The sequence below is a fragment of the Physeter macrocephalus genome, unplaced genomic scaffold (genome assembly GCF_002837175.3).
Source record: "Physeter macrocephalus isolate SW-GA unplaced genomic scaffold, ASM283717v5 random_362, whole genome shotgun sequence".
NCBI classification, from domain to species: domain Eukaryota; kingdom Metazoa; phylum Chordata; class Mammalia; order Artiodactyla; family Physeteridae; genus Physeter; species Physeter macrocephalus.
In genome coordinates, this window is record NW_021145601.1 from 1 (window position 1) to 18,822 (window position 18,822).

The following is an 18,822-nucleotide window of genomic DNA, read 5'->3' on the forward strand; positions in this document are numbered from 1 at the left end:
GAGCGGAGCCGAGCGCAGCCGAGCCAGCCTGACGAGTCCTCCACATTCCCACAATCCCGGGCGGCCCCGCCCGGCTCCCGGCTGCGCGTCCCCCTTCCCACGTCGGCTCAACCAAACCCGCGGGCGCGCCCGCCTCGCCCCTCCCCGCCCCGCCCGCGCGACGCCCCGCCCCGCCCGCCCGCTAGTCCCGCCCCCACGGCGGGCGCGCGGGCTGCCGCCCACTCCCATTGGCCGCACCGCCCGCCCGTCGGCGCTGTCCGCGCGCTGGTTAGGTTGTGAGGCGCTGTCGCTCGGTCGCGGCGGCTGCGGGTGGCGGCGGCGGCGGCGGCGGCGGCGGTTGTGGCGGCGCGGGTGGAGGGCGGCCGGGAGGGACCAGCGGCTGAACGGGACCGGCGCTCGCAGGTGGCCGAGGCGGACCGCCGGCCCAGGGGCCGAGCGCCGAGGGCCGGGCGGGCGCGGCCGGGGCGGCTCGGGGCCAGGGCCGGGCCGGCCGGGGGGCGGTGGCGGGGGCGGCCGGCGGGCGGCCGGGGCCGGGGCCGGGACGATGACTCTGGAGTCCATGATGGCGTGTTGCCTGAGTGATGAGGTGAAGGAGTCCAAGCGGATCAACGCCGAGATCGAGAAACAGCTGCGGCGGGACAAGCGCGACGCCCGCCGCGAGCTCAAGCTACTGCTGCTCGGTGAGTGGGGCCGGGCCTGCGGGGTTCGGGCCGGCGGTGCGCGTGCCGGGCGGGCGGGCGGGGCGGCCCTGCGTGCTGGCCACGGCCCTGCGTGCTGTCCAGAGCGGGCTCGACCCCCGCGGGGTCAGCCCTTGCCTACCTGTGCTGTCTACCTCTGGGCCACCCAATCTCTGCAGCCTGTGCTGTCTAGGTTGAGCTCCTGACATCAGAGGGGCCAGGCCCTGCCTCTGCTGTCCACATCAGCGCCCCAGACCCTCGGGATCTGCCCGCGCCTGTGCTGTCCGTGGCAGGTCACCAGTCCCTGCAGGGTCAGCGCCTGCCTCAACTGTCCAGATCAGGCCCCAGTTTCCTTCAGGATCAGTCCCTGTCTCTGCTGTCCAGGCGGGGTCCCCAGGACCCTTTGGGATCAGTCCGTGCCTCTGCTGCCCAGTCCCTGATCCCTGCAGGGCCAGCTTCTGCTGTCCCTTTCGGACCCCCAGAACCCTCGAGGGTCTGCTCTCTGCCGCTTCTCAGGAGACAAGCCTCCTCCTTGCACAGGGCTGGCCTTCCATCCCTGCCCCCAACAGGTGTGCCCCCTCGCTGCCCCCAGCATCCATTCAGAGCCAGACCTTTGGGCTGTAATCCACAAGACGCACCCCTTGCCTCCTGGCATCGCTTCTCTACTTTTTCCACCAGGTGGAGCCCTGTTCCCTGCAGGCTGGGCCTGTCCCCCTCCAGCCCCCGTTCCCTGAGGCCAGTCGGAAAACCCATGTCCCTCCCCAGTGGAGTGCAATCCGTGGGGAAGAAGACAACCTTTCCTCTCTTCTTGGGACCGGGGCGGGTGGAGCCCTGACGGAGCAACTGTCTCCGTCCGGCCCCTCTCCTTACGTCCTATTGGGAGCCGGGTCTCCCGGGTCCTCTTTCCCCTCCTGGAGAGGATTCCTGTCCAAGTCTCCGTCTCCCCCACTGCGCACCTGTTGCATGGAGCCAGTCGGCCCAGTAGTCGGCAAGCTGTTGTCACCCCAAATAAGGGTTGTTGGAGGACTTACCTCCGCAGTCAAAGGCAAGAAGGTCGTTTACACAAGCGAAGCCCTTGCCCTGCCTTCTCCGGAGCTCTGCTGCATTCCTGCATTGCGGGGAAAGTTGGAAATGCTGTTGTGATGGGCCCCTGGTGGAGGAGGGGTCTGCCACCGAGGGGAGGGGTCCACCCGCAGGACGGTGCAGGGTCGGAGGCAGCGAGTCGCTGGAGGCCGTGGGTCTTGGAGGGACTGCCTCGCTTCTCCCACCTGTGGGGACCCTCTGGGTTCTCCCTTTGATTAAAATACCTTCCCTGTTTTTTTTTTTCCAAACGTTCCACTTTACCTAAAGGCTATAAAACGGGCCATCTTAGCAGAAAAGACAGGCAGAGAGTAACGGTAAAGTTTGGAGGAAACTTGCAGTGGGGTCCCAGTGGCACCTGGGAGGACAGCATGCCCCTGGCTGCCTTTCGCCAACAGAGGTAGACTTTATTTTCAGAGGGGGGGTTGAGAAGTTATCAGCATGTTAATGTTACCAGACAGTAGGCCTTGCCTGGGGGCTGGGGGCTGCATGAACCTCTGCACGCCCCTGCTGCCTGCCCTGTGCGCACCCAGGCTCCAGATTGACGTGGGGTTCAATGGTACGGGTCGGTGGCCTGTGCTCCTGCAGCCTTGCTGTGTGTCTCCGGTCTCCCTGGGCCGGGGTTGAGGAGCCTTGCAGGGGATCTGGCTGTGTCCAGCGCCCACCCATGGGTGCGGACTGTTGGCTGCAGGAGCACCTGGGTCTGAGGTCCTACCTCTCCCCTCGCTGGCTTGCAGGACAGGGAGTCTGTACCCTTCTGGGAAGCTGTTAAGTCCTAGGCATGGGGGCAGATAGGACGATGAGAGCTTGTGGGTCCAAGGTGAAGGTTTATGACACCAGGAGGGCGGCTGTGAATGCCAGGCGGAGGTCCAGGGGATGTGCTGGGGGCCGGGGGGCGCCGAGCAGCATCCCTGCCCCACCCACTCCATGCTGGGAGCACCCCCAGTCATGAGAACCGCAGACATCCCCAAGCGTGGCCCAGTGTCCCCCGGGGGCAGAATCACCCCCGTTTGTGTTATCAGAATCACTCCTGCCCCGTGTCAGTACACAGTGTAAAATGCATGTTGCAGAGCCGGTATGTGATCAGTGTTAGGTTATTCTGTCAGATGTTTTGTGGGTGCTTAAAAGTGAATGCTTTTGTTACTACGGTCCAAAGCCACATACGTGTGTGCCGTCAACACGCAGCATGTCTACGAACACGTGTGATAGGTGTGTTCGGTTTTGTTGGTCCTGTTACTCCAGGCCACATCCTCGTTGACAGTCGTCTGTGGTGGGGAATGGGGGTAGCGAGTGTCCCTGCAGGGGATACACCGGGGTCCCCACAGCTCGGCGTCGCTCTCCCACTTTATGGAAGAGGACCCCCAGGCCCAGTTAGGAGCTCCGGTGGGGGTCCCGGGCAGGCCTGCCGGCTTTTGCCTCCCTTGATCCCTCCTGGTGCAGGTGCAGTCCCCTGCCCCCGCGTTTCTGCCACTCAGCAGAGAACCACCGAGGAGGCCCCTCGTCCATTCCTTAGGACAGGTTTCCCCTTGAGAACCGAGGCCTACCGCAGGAAGTGCCGTTCTGGGAGCCGAGCGGCTCCGGGATTTCTAAATAAAGCAGGGCGGTCAGTTCCGCAGGCTTCCTGTCCAGCCCGCTGCGGCCCCGAGGGCGGTAGAAAGGGCCGGAATCCGGCCTGGGGTGTGGTGGCCCCCGGCGGGAAGGGTGCGCCTGCCGTGCTTGGAGGCGCGAGTGGAACGTGGCCGTGGCTCCTGGCGGGTGGCCCTGCCTATCCCCCGCAGACCCCATAGCTGGAAGCGCCTGGGGCCCCGGGCCACCCGTCGTGGCCCACCCCAGGATGATTCTTAGGGGCTTAAAAGTTAGATGAAATTTTGTGTCGCTGAAAGGGTGGGCGCCGTCCCTGGAGGTGCAGGAGCCCAGACTTGCTCTCAGAGCCCCTCTCCCTCGGTGTCCTGTGCGCCGGGCCGGTGGGAATCTCCCTCCCCTTGGGCCCGAGCACGGCCTCGCCAGGCGTGTCCCTGGGCTCGGGACTCCGTGTGCACAGATGCTTCCCAGCCTCGGCTGAGCTGTGCTGGTCGCTGCCTGAGAGCCTCGGATGTTTAACCATGAAAGGTTTCACTTTCTGATTTTTATGGTGGAGCACTTCTCCCTGCGGCCCAAGGACAGGTTGCAGTCACTGCTACTCCTGGGCTGGGAGTTTGGAGTGGCTGCAGACGGAGCCGAGTGGGGACCCCTGGCAGGAGGGACGGGAGCCCGTTTGTCCCTCCTCTGCCTCGGAGGGCCTTGGGGGCAAAGTCTAGCCCTGGGTGGGCGGGTCTGGTCTGGGCCGGGGCCAGGCCGGGTGTGCGGAGCTGGGCCGCACTCAAGGGGAACGGCCATCTCTGGTCCCCATAGGGCGCTCCTCTCCCATCAGGACAGTGAGCCGCGGGGCCTGTCAGCCCAGTGTCCGTGGACGGGATTGGGGCGTCTCCACGGGCTTCGGGGGCGCCCGCGTGCGGGGTTATTTTTTGGTGGAACTCCAGCTGCTCTCAGAACCGGGCCCCAGGCCGCAGGCTTGCTGGCTGGGGAGTTTGTGCCAATGCACCCCGGCCCCCTGCTCCCGGGTGGCCGCGGTCTCTGCCCTTGGCCCGGGTGTGGGGCGCCTGGCTGGTCACTACCAAGGTGTCTCCCCCTCGTTTGCCCCACCACATCTCCCCTGCGGGCCAGGCCCTGCCACCCCACGGCCCAGCACAGAGCCCTGCGGACTTGAGATGTTTGCTGGGTGGCTTTAATTGGCTAACTGAACGCAGTTCCCTCAAGCAGGTGGAATGGGGGTGACCGGGCGCCCTGACTTAGGGCATCCTCACATCCCGCCTGGACGTGAGGCTCCCTGCTCTGGGGCCCGTTGCCACTGCCGGTGGCCTTCTGCTGTGACGCGTGGACAGACAGGGACTTAGGGGCACAGCTTGCAGCTGCCGCCCTCCCGAGGCCTCGTGAGTGGGCTTGGGGGCACTCCAGAGCGAGCACAGCCTCGGCTCCCCGCCTGCAGTGCCGTTGGGGGGAAGGCCGCGACGCCTGCGAGGCTCTGTGCCCTCCTGTGGTCACTGCTCTCCCTCCGGGGGGCTTTACCCGGGTTGACGGGCTGTCCCGGCAGCGCTGGGAGGCGGGTCCCGCCAGGACCAAGCTGGAGAGTGCGGTGGGGTTTTGGTCTCCGTGCCTCCCGAGCCTCGGGTTTCCCCGCAGTGGAAGGAGAGCGTCCCGTGACTCCCGGACTGTGGGAGGGTCAGTGGGGGTGACGCACGTCAAACTGGGGAGCGCCGTCTGTGCCCTTGTCTTTATTCACAGTGTCGCGCTGGCTGGCAGTCCCTCTGCGGCCGAGCGGGGACCTCCCTGTCTTGCAGTGGCGTCTCCGGAGCTTGGCCCTCAGGGCTGGGCCTCTCGTTTCCTGATCTGATCCCAGCGCCTGCCAAGGAGGTTTGCTTATGGACCTCAGTTGGCCCAGAGCTGGAAGGTCAGACCCCCCCACGGAGGCGGGTCGCCCCGTCTCTGCCCCATTGGGCCTCTCTGCTGAGCCTCGACAGGTGGGTGGGAGCCTTCCCGTCCCCCAGGCCGGGCAGCTGGGCTGCACGGCAGGGTTGGGCGGGACTGGGGCTCATACCAGTCTCCCCGACTCCTGAGCATTAGGCTTCAGGAAGGGCTGCACTAGGACCCGGCACGTGGGACAAGAGGGGGGCTGGCCCAGGGGACCAGTGTCTGCGCCTGGAGTCACCTGGGCATGAGACGCCGGACCTGCTGACTTAGCGGCCACGGTGTGGAGGTCAGATGAAGGGATGAGTCCCGAGGTCTGCCCTGTTGTCCTCCCTCCTGGCCTCTGTCTGCGCTGGCGCCGCTGCTGCGGTGTCTCTGAAAGGCCCGTGGCTGGCCCAGGAGAGCTCCCCCCGTGCTCTCACATTCGCTCACTTCCCTGGGTGGTGGTGACCGTGGACCACGGAGAGATGGACGGACCGTGAAGCCCGAAGACCTGAGCCTGTTGAGGTCTGACAGTTACTGGCTGTGTGACCTCAGCGAAGCTGCTTGACCTCTCTGTGCCTCAGTTCCTTCACTTGTCCAGCAGGAGGTGGGGTGATAGATGTACCACTGAATGAATGGATGAGCGGGGGCGAGGGGAGCGTGCAGTTGCCTTCCTTGGCTGCACGAGGGGTTTGCACTCTCTCTGTCCCCCAGCGGAAGGTCGCCATGCCTCTTTGATCTTGGACCTGTTGACACAGCTCAGGGCCGTGTTGGATTTTTGGGCTGTGTTTCCAGGAGCCCAGATCCCCGGCAGTGCTCTCGCCTGGGCCTCCTGTGGTCCTGGGTTCCTGGCTTCACTGCCCACATTCTAGAATTAGGGATGGCCGGGCAGCAGCCCTGAACCCCAGCTTCTGACGCTAGTGTTCTCTTGCTAGATCGCGGCCACTTGCCCCGGGGGTCACGGATGCTGCACACCTTGAGTCCCACTGGGATGATGTCAAACCAGCACCATCCTTCCTGCCCTCCAGGCCCTTTCCCTGCCCCTCTCCTCTCCCACATTTGAGGAGTGGCTGCCCGGGCTCAGACTTAATTCCTCCCGGTCTGCGGTCCTAGATCTTGGCCGACCATGCAGGCGAGACGGTGGCTTTCTCCCTCTGTTGCAGGGATGGGGCTGCTCTCCTCCTTCCTCTTCTCCAGCTAGTCTTGGCTGGGCGACTGGTGATGCCACTGAGCACACCCAGAGATCGTCCTGCAGGCTCCCGGCCCCGTTGTGCTGTCTGGCCCCTGCCAGGCCCCCAGGGGCAGGACCCCTCACCTGGGTTGTGCCCCCAGGGCCCCCCATTCTTGGAGTTAGGACAGGGGATGCAGAGGACCCGAGGGGGACACGTGACAGAACCAGGACTGTGGATTGGGGCCGAGTTCATTTGGTTCATTCGGGAAAAATGTGTGCGGTGCCTTCTGTGGGCCGGGCCTGTGCTGGGGCTGGGTGTGAGGCTGCTGGCAGAGCCCCGCCCTCGGGGAGCTGGCTGCCAGCAGGGACAGACGGTAGCAGCAGGCCAGGAGCAGGTGGGGCGCTGGGGGCACTGGGGCCCTTCCTGGAAAACGTGAGTTTGTGTTTCTGTGCAGGGAGTTGGGGTGGCGTTCGGGAGGGGAAGGGCCCAATGCGTGGGCGACGTGAACAGTGGTGTGGAGACCCACAGACACGAGCCCAGGGTCTGAGTTCAGCCAGGACCTGGGGCCACTCGGCGTCCTCGCTGGGAGGGGGTGTGGTGGTAGGTGCCCTCTGCACCTGTGCAGGTGCGTGGATAGAACGAGGCCCGTCACAGGGTCTCACACGGTCTTGCTTGAGGGGGGCCTTGCTTTTCTCCCTGGTGGGCAGCTGTTGAAGGGTTTTTTTTTTTATAAATATTTGGTTGCGCTGGATCTCAATTGCGGCTTGCGGGCTCCTTAGTTGCAGCACGTGGGCTCCTTAGTTGCGGCTCCCGGGCTCCTTAGTTGTGGCATGCAAACTCTTAGTTGCGGCATGCGAACTCTTGGTTGTGGCATGCGAACTCTTAGTTGCGGCATGCGAACTCTTGGTTGTGGCATGCGAACTCTTGGTTGTGGCATGCGAACTCCTAGTTGCGGCATGCATGTGGGATCTAGTTCCCCAACCAGGGATTGAACCTGGGCCCCCTGCATTGGGAGTGTGGAATCTTCCACCAGGGAAGTCCCCGTGACCGGATCTTCAGGGGGAACTGACTGAGGGCCGGGCAGGATGAGCTGGAGCTGCCAGGGACCCGTGGGCAGCAGCCACAGCAGATGGGCCTGGTCATGAGGTCCAGGTGGGCCTCGCACCCCGAGACTTCTCTGAGCAGGTGGCTGTTGGCTCGGGCGTGTTGGGGGGCCTGGGTCCCAGCTCCCAGCACCAGGTGCCGGCAGCACGTGGGCTGAGTTGGGCCAGGGGTTGGGCACCTGGAGAGGACACTGGCGGCTCTGCGTCCCCCGGAGCCTTTCCTCCCTCTCTCCCTGGCCAGTGGTGGCTGAGCTCCGGCCAGCTGGGCCTGCTGGTTCCAGAGCCCAGGGCCCGCGGCTCTGGCCTTCCACCCACAGCTCTGCCGGGAGGCGCCTGCTGGGACTGGCACCTGTCACTCAGTCGCTGTTGGCCCTGAGCACAGGTGACACGCCACCCTCGACATGCGGCTGGTGGGGCTTTCCTCCGGGGGCCTGGCCTCTGCAGCCGTCACCTCCACACCCTCCTTTCTCTGTCCTTCCTGGCAAGGTGGCATGGCCCGGGTGGGGTCACTGACTGTCCCACCTCCTGGGCCGCACTGTCCCCAGGGTGTCCCTTTTGCTGTGTTCTCCCCCAGCTTTATTGAGACGTAAGTGCCACGCGTGTTAAGGGGTGCACATGAGGGCTTGACACGTGGATTGTGACATGATCGCCCGTGAGGTCCGTCACCGCCCCGTCACCTCACTAGTGCCTTTTGCTCCTGGACTTGATCACAGTGCTGTCTTCGCAGGGGCTCCTCTGCCCCCGGCAGGGTTCGGGCCACACGCCTCGTCCAGGACCCCTGACGTCTCCAGGGCCAGTTGCGTTTCCGGCTTCTGAGGGGTCCGTCTTCCGTTTCTTGGTTTTTGGGGCGTGTCCCAGCTGCGTCGTCTGTGTTGGGCACCGGGGCGTCCCCCGTTGTCCCTCGGCCTCTCTCTGGCCGGCGATCACGGCTCCTCCGTGAACACCCGCTGTCCCCTGGCTGTTGGCACGGGCACGTGCACGTGTGTGAGACCCTCAGTGCCCTGCGCTGCCTCTGGGGCGCTCTGGGGGGGCTGCCTGTCCTTTTCGCACCCGTTTTGGAGACGCCAGCTGTGGTCTGAAGTCAGCAGGCTCTCTCTGGATCTCCCCGCACCCTTGCGCTCGTGCAGCTCGCTGCCCGTCCTGCAGTTCAGGGGGGTGGACACAAGGGGCAGCGCCCCAGGGCCTGAGTGGCCGCCCGTCTCCACCTCAGCTGACCTGTGGCTGCAGGGGGTCGGGCTTTAGTGGCCACTGGTCTGATGTTTCCAGTGAGAGGCCCTTCCAAACACCAGCAGGGCACGTATCTTTACAGTAGCATAGTATCAAAAACAGAGGTTCTCACCTGGGTGGTCCTGCCCCCAGAGGACACTGGGCAATGTCTGGGGATGTCTGTGTGTCACACTGAGGGGATCCTGGCATCGAGGGGGCGGGGCCAGGGGTACTGCTCAACACCCCAGAGTGCCCGGCACGGCCCCAGTGTCAGCAGTGCTGTGGGGACCCTGGTCCAGAGGAAACCACGCAGGGCATGGCATTCCTGTGTGTCGCCTCCCCTCCCCCACCCCGCCCCCTGCCATGAGGGAGGAGTGCGTGGACCCTTAGGGAGGTGTGGGGTCACATGGGGTCCTTGCCCCTCCTGCCTCAGAGCTGGGGTGGGGCCTTGGTGGGAGTGGGCGCCTGGCCTCTGGTTGTTGATGTGGCAGCGGTGGGATGGGAGGTGGCATCGGGGTAGTTACCACTCGGTGACAGAACCAGAGTCATATTCTTTTATTCGTAAAAGGACCCAGGGCCTTGATGGAGGTCCTAGAAAGGGGCAGCTGCAGTGAGGCGGCCCCTGCTCTGTCTCCTCAGGTGGGCTCGGGCACCCGTGGTCAGTTACTCAGACGCGGGTGGAGGGCCTCCTGCTGCAGGATGGTGTGGTCACTGCAGGCCGCTCAGAACCCATGTCTTCTCCAGGAGCTCCCGGGCAAGGAGGCAGGCAGCAGACGCCTGAGAGAGACCCCCTGAAAGGCAGCGGTGATGGGTCCCAGTGCAGAGGGGAGCTGCCTGCCCTGCACCCACGGAACCGGTGGCTGTGAGCTGGACGGCGTGCAGGGCAGGACACAGCTCAGGCCCCTTCGTTGGGGTGGGGGACGCAGGTGACTCAGACAGGGTGGGGAAGGATGAGCCTTGACAGGCGGGCTGGGGCGAGTCTGGGGGGTTTTGAGTCCCCAAGAGGGGGCCTGGGGGCTTCAGTGCATGGGTGAGTGGGGACCTGTGTTGGTTATCAAGTAGGGGTTTGAGGCCGTGCGTCCTTAGGCTGTAGAAGTTTTCTCCTGCTGTGCAATAAAACCACCCTGTAACTTAGTAGCTGAAAATAACACACAGGCAGATTCTGAGGGTCAGGAGTCTTGGGGGTTCTAGCTCGGGGTTCCTTAGGAGGTTGTAGAGCACGTGTTAGCTGGGGCTGCCTCATCTGAAAGCCTCATGGACGGCGCTGCCCCCCGGCCCCCGTGAAAGTCCTAGAGAGGATGGGGAGCCCTGTGACTCGTCTTGGAAGTGACAGGCCATCCTTGGTCAGATTCTTTCGGTTGGAAGGGAGGCACTGAGTCCAGCCCACCCTCCGGGAGGGGTCAGGCTCCCCCTTTGCGTGGAAGACATCTCAGAGATTCGTGGGCACATTAAAGCCACTAAATTGCAGTCCCTGCGTGTGGAGGTGAACAAAAGCGGGGATACGGGTTTGCCGCTTAGAGGGTGACAGGGCGGTGAGAGGCTAGAGCAGGAGAGGAGCCCTCCCTCTCGCCACAGCGCTGGTGCTGGGTGGGGCTGGCCGGCGGCACATGGAGCAGGTTAGCGCCGTAGGAAGATGCGGCGGCCACGTGGCCCTGTTCAGGGGTTTCTGCTCTAATCCCTTGATCCCGGAGACAGAGCCTCCGTGCGCCCTTCTCTGAGGTGGGGTCTTGACACCTGACACCCGGAGGGCAGTGGGACAGAGAGGGGAGGGGCCCCGGGCACCCGCTGGGCCTCTGGGCTGACAGGGATGTGGGCCTTGGGGCTGTTCAAGCGCCAGGGTCACGCTCGGTCTTGGGGTGGCGTGAGGTTGGGTGAGTTACAGGTTCAGGGGCTGCTGGGGACCGTGGGGGGCATGGCCCGGCGCCCTGCGAAGGCCCAGCGTGGCCTCGACGCAGATGCCAAACTCGTGCCCTGAAGGAAAGCTGTTCTGATAGGAAGCTGGGGGTCGGCGGGACATTGTCACACGAGGGCGCCTGGGACAAGGGAGCTCGTCACGTGACCAGTTAAGGGGGTGGCGGCATCTGGGGGAGACACTTCACTGCTCCTGGCCTCCAGTTCCTCGGCTGCGGCCAGAGTTGAATTCAGACCCAAGTTGCCGCAGGTGCCGCGGCTGCTCCCCTCCCGTCCCTGCCCACGTTGTTGTCCCGACCTCCTCCCAGCCTCGGCTCCCAGTGTAGACAGGGTGTGCGTGGGAGGACGCGGCCCGCCCTGTCGTCCGGGCAGCAGCGGCTGGCCAGGCGCACCCCCACTTCGAGCCTCGTGGGCGGGGCTCCGTGTGTCCGGGGCTCCTCGTGGGCGGGGCTTCCCGTGTGCAGGGTGCGGTGAGCCCACGGCTCGGGTCGGTCCTGCTGGGTCTCACTGGGCCATTTGCAGGCACGGGCGAGAGCGGGAAGAGCACGTTCATCAAGCAGATGCGCATCATCCACGGGGCGGGCTACTCGGAGGAGGACAAGCGGGGCTTCACGAAGCTGGTGTACCAGAACATCTTCACTGCCATGCAGGCCATGATCCGCGCCATGGAGACCCTGAAGATCCTCTACAAGTACGAGCAGAACAAGGTGAGGCCCCGGGTGGGAGCGCCGGGCACGGCTGGGCGTCTGGCAGCTGTTCGCAGCCCCGTCCTACAGTTGGCGGAGTGGGTCCTGGCCCCCTCTGAGGGCCAGCGTCCTACCAGGCACTCCACGCACTGTATCAGGCCCTCTGTGACCCTGGGGGGTGGCACGTCCTCTTATTTTCTTCAGTAACAGCTTTATTGAGAAAATGTGCATACCAAGTCACCCGTTTAAAGTGTGCAATTCACTCATTTTTAACATTCACAGAGTTGTGCAACCATTGCCTCTAATTCCATAACATTCCCATCACGCCAGAAAAAAACCCTGTCCCCACTGGCAGTCACCTCCCCTACCCCTAACCCAGCCCCTGACAACCAGGAACCCACTCCCTGTCTCTGTGATCTGCCTGTTCTGGACGTTTCCCATCAGTGGAATCACACCCTGTGTGTCCTCCTGCGTCTGGCTTCTCTCACTGAGCGTCGTGTTCTCAGGGTCTGTGCACGTTGCAGCGAGTGTCAGGGCTTCTGTTTGTGGCTGAGTGATGTTCAGTGTGTGGAGGGACACATTGTCCATCATCCATTGAGGGACACATGGTTGTTTCCACTCTTCTGGCTCTCGCGGACATGCTGCTGGAACATTCACGTGCAGGTTTTTGTTTGCACGCCTGTCCTCGTTTCTCCGGGGCGCGTCCCCAGCAGTGGAGGTGCGAGGTCCAGGGTAACTCTCCGTCTGCCTTCCAGAGGGGCTGCCTGCCTGCTGTCCCAGCGGCATTGCTCCGGCCGTGCACCAGGGGGCTCTCTCTGGCGGCATCCCTTGGTTTTGCTTTTGTGGATCTGTTTTCGGGGACTTCTCTTTCAACTCCAGCGGTTTGCCTGGGCTGGCACGTGGCACCATGTATTGGACCATGTATGTCCAGTAGGGTTTAAATTAATCTGTTTACTTTGAGGCTTAAGAAGGCCAGTCAACCAGATTTCTGATATTGGCGTCTTCCTGCCTTGATGCCCGGTTCACGGGTCATCAGGGACCCCACAGGGCCCAGCAGTGGGTCTGGGGCCCGGCCAGCCTGGCTGTGGGGCTGAGCATGTAGGGCCTGCTGGAGCCTCTCACCCTCTGCTTTGTAGGATTGCTCGCAGCCGATGCCCCTCAGAGTCCAGGCCCCACTTTAACCGTGGAAGTCCAGAGGCATCTGGAACAGGGATTGGCAGACTAAGGCCTGTCTCTGTAGGTGCAGCTTTGCTGGCCCAGGCCACGCCCACTCGCTTACACGTCATCCGTGGCGGCTTTTGCTGCAGCAGCAGGGACAGCGTGGCCGTAGGAACAGACGTCTGGTCCCTGGCCTACATGCATCCGCAGTCAGGGGGGTTTTCTGGGGCTGGTGTCTGCGTCTCCAGGCCCGGACTTGGAGGCCAGGAGGGTGAGGTGGGGCTGAAGGACGCTGTTGTGTCGGGGGGCTGGGGCGGTAGAGCATCCCTGGGAGGCAACCAGTGGGTTCCAGAGCCTGGGCTGGGGCCCCCTCGTTACTTGTTTGGGGTTCTGCCCAGCTGTGTCCCCTCCCCAGTCCCTCAGCCATGTGGGTGGGACCATCCTGAGCACAGGCATGTGGAGCAGGCTGGAGGAGACACGGGTCTCCTGGGAGCCTGCTGCCCCCGGCATTGTGTGTGTGTGTGTGTGTGTGTGTGTGTGTGTGTAGGTGTGTGCGTGTGTGTAGGTGTGTGCGTGCGCGCGTGTGGATCTCTGGGGTGGTGTGTCTCAGCGAGGCTCTTTAGGAGCGGGTCTCTGAGCCCTGTGGTCCAGGGTCCGTGTGGAGGCTCCGTCCCAGGGGCGTGAGTCATTGGACCACTGGACTGTTGTGATTAGCTCAGCCTCCCCTTCCTGGTGGGTTGCTTTGGTCCCCAGACCCCATCCCAGGCTGCACACGAGAGGACCTATGCCTTCAGAGATCCCGAGGGTTTCAGGAGCTGTGTGCTTGGAATCGGGGGGCAGGTTCTTCTTAGGTCACAGCATCTCTCTGTGCCTCGGTTTCCTCATCTGCAGCATGGGAACACGGGGGCAGCCGGTGGTGTTGGTTTCTCTGTCCTGTTTGGGTGCCCCGGCACCGAGGTGTGTGGCGGCTGGGTAGGCCCTGCTCCCGGGAGCCGCCTCCATCTGCATTTTCCTTTGGGGGCCTGGCACTGGGGGGCGATCGCTGCCGGTCGCCCTTGCGTCGTCCTGACGCGTGTTCATGGGAAACGGGAGTCAATGGTTCTGAGTTGGTTGCCGGGTGCTGGCGTTGAGCGTCCCCGGCCTGCCCCTCCCCCCGCAGGCCAACGCGCTCCTGATCCGGGAGGTGGACGTGGAGAAGGTGACCACCTTCGAGCACCGGTACGTGAGCGCCATCAAGACCCTGTGGAACGACCCTGGCATCCAGGAGTGCTACGACCGCCGGCGGGAGTACCAGCTCTCGGACTCCGCCAAGTAGTGAGTGGGACCGGGCCGGGCCTGGGCGGAGGAGGGTCTGCACGGCGCCCCGTTAGCCATGACGGGGCGAGTTTCCCTACAGGGAGGCGGGCGTCTGCGGGGACTTTCTGTTGTCTCTCTGCCCCTTTTCTGTGTCTCTAAAACTATTCCAAAGTGACAGGTTTGGTTGTGAAAAGCCACCCCTCCAGCCCACAGCCTCTCTTCGGAACCCCGGTGCCGTCCCCATCCCCGGACAGCCGTCCCTCAGAGCTGGGGCGGGCTTCTGTCCCAGGCGTTCCCTGCGGCCTCATTTCACCCCTGTCCGTTCTCGTCCCAAGTACTTGGGCTGCTTGGGCCCCTCCTAGCACTCAGGAGACCTGGGATGGCCGGGAGGCCCCGCGTGGGCTGACCTGAGCGGCCCTGCCTGCTGTGTTGCAGCTACCTGACTGACGTGGACCGCATCGCCACCTCGGGCTACCTGCCCACCCAGCAGGACGTGCTGCGAGTGCGCGTGCCCACCACTGGCATCATCGAGTACCCCTTCGACCTGGAGAACATCATCTTCAGGTACCTGTGCCCCCGGCCCCGGCCCCAGGCCCCGGTGTGGGGCAGCGAGAGAGGGTCCTTGTCCGTGGCTGTCACCAGGTTTCCGAGTGAGCCAGGCCCCGGTGGCGCTGGCGGGGCTGAATGGAGGCGGCCCGGGGGCGATGGCCTCCTGGTGCGGGCTCCACGTGGGCCCCACATGGGTGGAGGGTGCCGGCACGTGCGGGCGGGTGGGCCGGAGTCCAGGCCAGAGCAGGGGTGCTCCGGGCGGGCGGTGGAGGAGCCTGAGGGCCCCAGGGGAAGGTGGCTCCAGGCCCCTCTGCGGCCCAGTTCCGAAGGCCATGCGGGCAAAGTGGACTCGGGGCCATCCCCGAGGATGGGCCCCGCCACCCCACAAGGTCACAGCTTGTCCAGAGCTGCCAGGCAGCAAGGCCAAGTGTGTCTCCCGGGGCAGCCGTAACAAATGACCACAGATGGGCAGCCTTAAATCACAGAAATGTATCCTCTCCTAGCTCCGAGGTCAAGGTATCGGCAGGGCTGGGTCCTCCTGAGGGCGTGAGGGGAGGCTGTCCCGTCCCTGCCAGCTCTGGTGGTGCTGGCAGCCCGCGGCGTCCCTTGGCTTGTAAAAGCCTCGCTCCATCTCTGCGTCCGTCATCACACGGTCCCTCCCTGGGTCTGTGCCCATGTTTCTTTCTTACGGTGACACCACTGATCACTGGATTCAGGGCTCCTGCTCCGGAGTGACCCTGTCTTAACTAGTGCCATCTGCAGTGACCCCCCCTTCCAGATCACGCTGTGTCCCCAGGTTCCAGGGGGACTGACTTTGGGGGACACGGTTCGCCCAGGGCTCTGAGGCCCAGGCTCCCGGGTGGGGTTCCTGCTCTGGCTGCGAGCCTCCCTCCCCACCACTGCATGGGGTCCCTTCTGCTGGGCGAGCCCACCCCAGGCGCCCCAGAGACAGCGCTGCTGGCAGAGGTCCTGCCCTGTTGCCTTGAAGTGCCAGCCCCGGGGGCGTTCAGGGAGTTTGTTGGGTTTGCCTTGAGGTGCCCTCTGGCCCAAGACCCAAGACCCACCTCTGCCGCCGGGTACCCGCACTTCTCAGGCAGACGCTTCTGGGAGAGGGGGAGAGTCTGGGTGCCCCTAGCTGGCCCCCACCCTTTCTCACCTGTCAGAACCCCCGGGGTGCCCTTGGACCCTCAGGAGTTGTAGGCATCACACTGCACATGCCTGAGGGTACATTTTCTGGTGAGAGTTCAGCATTTTGGTTTCCTTCTTTTTTGGTCAGATTCTCGATGGGGTCCGGGACCTCAGAGGCCTGCGGGGCACAGGCCGGGGCTATCACTGGCCTTCCTCCCGACCCCACGTCCCGGGGTCCCCTCACATGGCCTCACTTGGCCTCCGCAGCTGCTGTGCCCTCTGTCCAGAATGCCTCTCCCCCTCCCTTCCCGCCCCTCCCCCCAAGCCTGTGTGTGCGCTCTGCTGCTGTCCGAACTGCAGAGTGGCCCTGCACCTCTGCCACCACTGTCCCTCGGCCAGCCCACCCCTCGCCCACCTCCCCCCTAGTCTGTTCGAGGGCTTACAGAGGGCAGGCCGGCGGCCCGGGCATGGAGCTTGTGCCCCCATCTTGATCGGAGCTCACACAGCATCCGGTGACAGTGCAGTTGGTCTGATGTGTGAGGCCTGAGCCTGGTCCCACACGGGACCTCCTGCGGAGACCTGACCACCCCCCCCGGGGGGGCCCAGGTTCCCGCCCGGCTGTACTAGGGAGACTCAGCTCCAGAAAGGCTGTGACCCCTGACGCCATTGGCCCGATGGCGCTCCCCAGACTGGCAGCGGCGACCCGCGTGGGCCTGGTGTCCACTCACCCCCCTCCCGTCCCCTCGGTCACCCTGGCACATCCGCCATCCGCCTGTGCTTGCTAGAACCTCCTCTGCGAAACCCCCGCCAGGCGGATTGACCTCTGCTGCCCGACTGTCCAGCAGCTGTGGATGGGCCTGGCCCGGGGACCCTTACCTTCTCAGGCTGCTGTTCTTTCTCGCCATCGTCTTCACAAGTAGAGGGCTTCCTCGTCATAGAAAATTTAAGAAACTCACAAGTAGAAAGCGGGGACCTGTCACCAGTCATGATGCTCAGGGCGCCGTCCCTAGCGTGTCCCCGCCCCCCGCCCTGCCTGGTGTCAGTATCTGTGTGCCGACATTTCCCGCTGGACAAGCAGCCTGCTCTTGCCATGGCTGGGGTGGGTTCCAGCGTTTCACAGGTGATGCCGTGTGGTGTCCAACAAGAGGAGACAGGTTTCCAGACGTGGGACATCCGAGGTCGCCCGGCTCAGCCCCACCAGGGTCTGTGCCTCACACGCGCCCCCTGTAGGCCAGGGCCTCTCCCTCGGCAAGCAGGCACCTGGCTGTCTCGGGGGTCCCCCCTCCCCTGCTTGTGCTGTGTTCTCCTGGCTTAATGGTATTGCGGCTTTGCTGGCTCTGACAGGTGACGGGGGCCCTCGTGGCTCTGTCATCGGGGGTTTTCTCGTGGCTCTGATGCCATCGGGGTGCGCTTTTGGGTCTGATGTCATTAGGGTGCCCTCGTGACTCTGATGTCATTGGGGGACCCTCGTGGCTCTAATGCCATTGGGGGACCCTCGTGGCTCTGATGCCTCAGGGGTTGCTTGTGGCTCTGGCAGAGGCGGCTGTGCTGGGGGTGGGCAGTGTCATCTGCAGCCCCACGCTGAGCCCGTGCACCCCGCCCTGCAGGATGGTGGACGTGGGGGGCCAGAGGTCCGAGCGAAGGAAGTGGATCCACTGCTTTGAGAACGTGACGTCCATCATGTTCCTCGTGGCCCTCAGCGAGTACGACCAAGTGCTGGTGGAGTCGGACAATGAGGTGAGGCCTTCGCTGGGCCCAGGGAGGGGGGTGCCCACAGGCGCTTTTGGGGGACCTGCCGCCAACCTGCTGCCTGCCCCGCAGAACCGCATGGAGGAGAGCAAAGCGCTGTTCCGGACCATCGTCACCTACCCCTGGTTCCAGAACTCGTCGGTCATCCTCTTCCTCAACAAGAAGGACCTGCTGGAGGACAAGATCCTCCACTCCCACCTGGTGGACTACTTCCCCGAGTTCGATGGTGAGCCTGCCCTACCGGCCTGTCCCGGGCGCCGCCAGCGCCTCCCTCACCCTCTCTGGGCCTCGGTGGCCTCGTTGGCGACTCTGGGAGTGACACAAGGACGGTGTTTCCCAGGCCGCACGGAGGCCGCGGTGCAGTTAGTGTGGCCGGAGCTTGGCGGGCACCTCACAGGGCCCAGGATGGTGGGGAGAGCTTTGTGTTCCCCAGGGGAGCGTCGTCTGTGGGAGGGGGCACCCTGCAGTCACCGCCCAGCAGCCTGTCCCCACCCGCCCCGTGCCCGACGGGGAGGAGCGAGGCGCGGGGGATACGGGGCGAGCCGGACCCCTCCTGCCCTCCGGCTCAGCCCCAGTTCCTCCTGCTGTCCCCACCCCCCACGCGGAGACACCCCGGGGGCGCTCCTTGGGGGCAGTCGGGGCTCTGCCACTCCCTCCCCGGCGTCTCCCGGAGGTGCTGCCCGAGGAGCCGGGAGGCCCGGGGTTGGGGGGCGGCATGGGCGGCGGGCCAGAGCAGGAGGCTGGCTGCCGGGGGCAGCAGGGCTGTGGACACATGCCTGAGTGGTGGGGGTGGACGGAGGGGAGGCGGCAGCCAGGGAGGTGGGAGGTGGGTCTGCCTGGCAGGTGGGCCTGAGTGAGGGGCTGCTGGGCGAGGGGGCTGCGCGGCTCCCTCCGCTCATCCTGCCCTTCCCCCCGCCTCCGCCAGGCCCGCAGCGGGATGCGCAGGCCGCCCGGGAGTTCATCCTGAAGATGTTCGTGGACCTGAACCCCGACAGCGACAAGATCATCTATTCCCACTTCACGTGCGCCACCGACACGGAGAATATCCGCTTCGTCTTCGCCGCTGTCAAGGACACCATCCTGCAGCTCAACCTGAAGGAGTACAACCTGGTGTGACCGCGCGGACTCCCGCCAGCCGCCTGCTGGTCGCCAGTCTGCCCCAGGAGTCGGGGGTTTTTCATATTTTTAAACAAATGGTTTTTATTTCACAGTTATCAGGGGATGTACATCTTTCTTCCTACACACCTCGTGCACCTTCTCATCTTTGTCAGTGGCAGAGGCCGCCTTTTTCTGGCCTTGACTCGTGGCTTGCTTTTTTCTAAAAAAAAAAAAAAAAAAAACAAACAAAAAAGGAAAAAGAAAAAAAAAGAGAACCCACAGAAGATGGGCAGAGAGGAGACCTGGCCCCCAGCGGCATGGGACACGGCCTCCGGGGACGGCTGTCGGCCTGCTTTCTTCTGACCTCGGAAGGCGTGGAGACGCAGAGGCTGGGATTTCTCTTTCTTCCTTGTTTAAGTTATTGATGCCCTCACCACTGTTGCCGGGTTTCTGCCCCGGACTCCAAGACGTGGGGGTGGGTGGCGCCCCCCGCCGCCCGCCCTGGGAAGTGCCTAACCATTTT

The 18,822-nt window shown here is 64.2% G+C and overlaps 1 protein-coding gene across 1 annotated transcript; it reads left to right on the forward strand.

The window, feature by feature from the left end:
- Nucleotides 1-307: 307 nt before the first annotated feature.
- On the forward strand, nucleotides 308-18,520 carry GNA11 (G protein subunit alpha 11). The gene is made up of 7 exons (XM_024134297.1): nucleotides 308-680; nucleotides 11,158-11,342; nucleotides 13,639-13,793; nucleotides 14,211-14,339; nucleotides 17,060-17,189; nucleotides 17,274-17,427; nucleotides 18,127-18,520. The coding sequence occupies exons 1-7, from the start codon at nucleotides 545-547 to the stop codon at nucleotides 18,315-18,317; spliced, it is 1,080 nt and encodes a 359-aa protein (XP_023990065.1). The 5' UTR covers nucleotides 308-544; the 3' UTR covers nucleotides 18,318-18,520.
- The last annotated feature ends 302 nt before the right edge of the window (nucleotides 18,521-18,822 follow it).

What these genes read in the sequence shown, in the direction of transcription:
- GNA11 (XM_024134297.1), top strand. Translation starts at nt 545, where the DNA reads ATGACTCTGGAGTCCATGATGGCGTGTTGCCTGAGTGATGAGGTGAAG. An exon ending in CTCTCGGACTCCGCCAAGTA is followed by an intron (nt 13,794 to 14,210) that starts GTGAGTGGGACC and finishes GCTGTGTTGCAG; the next exon opens with CTACCTGACTGACGTGGACC. An exon ending in CTACTTCCCCGAGTTCGATG is followed by an intron (nt 17,428 to 18,126) that starts GTGAGCCTGCCC and finishes CGCCTCCGCCAG; the next exon opens with GCCCGCAGCGGGATGCGCAG.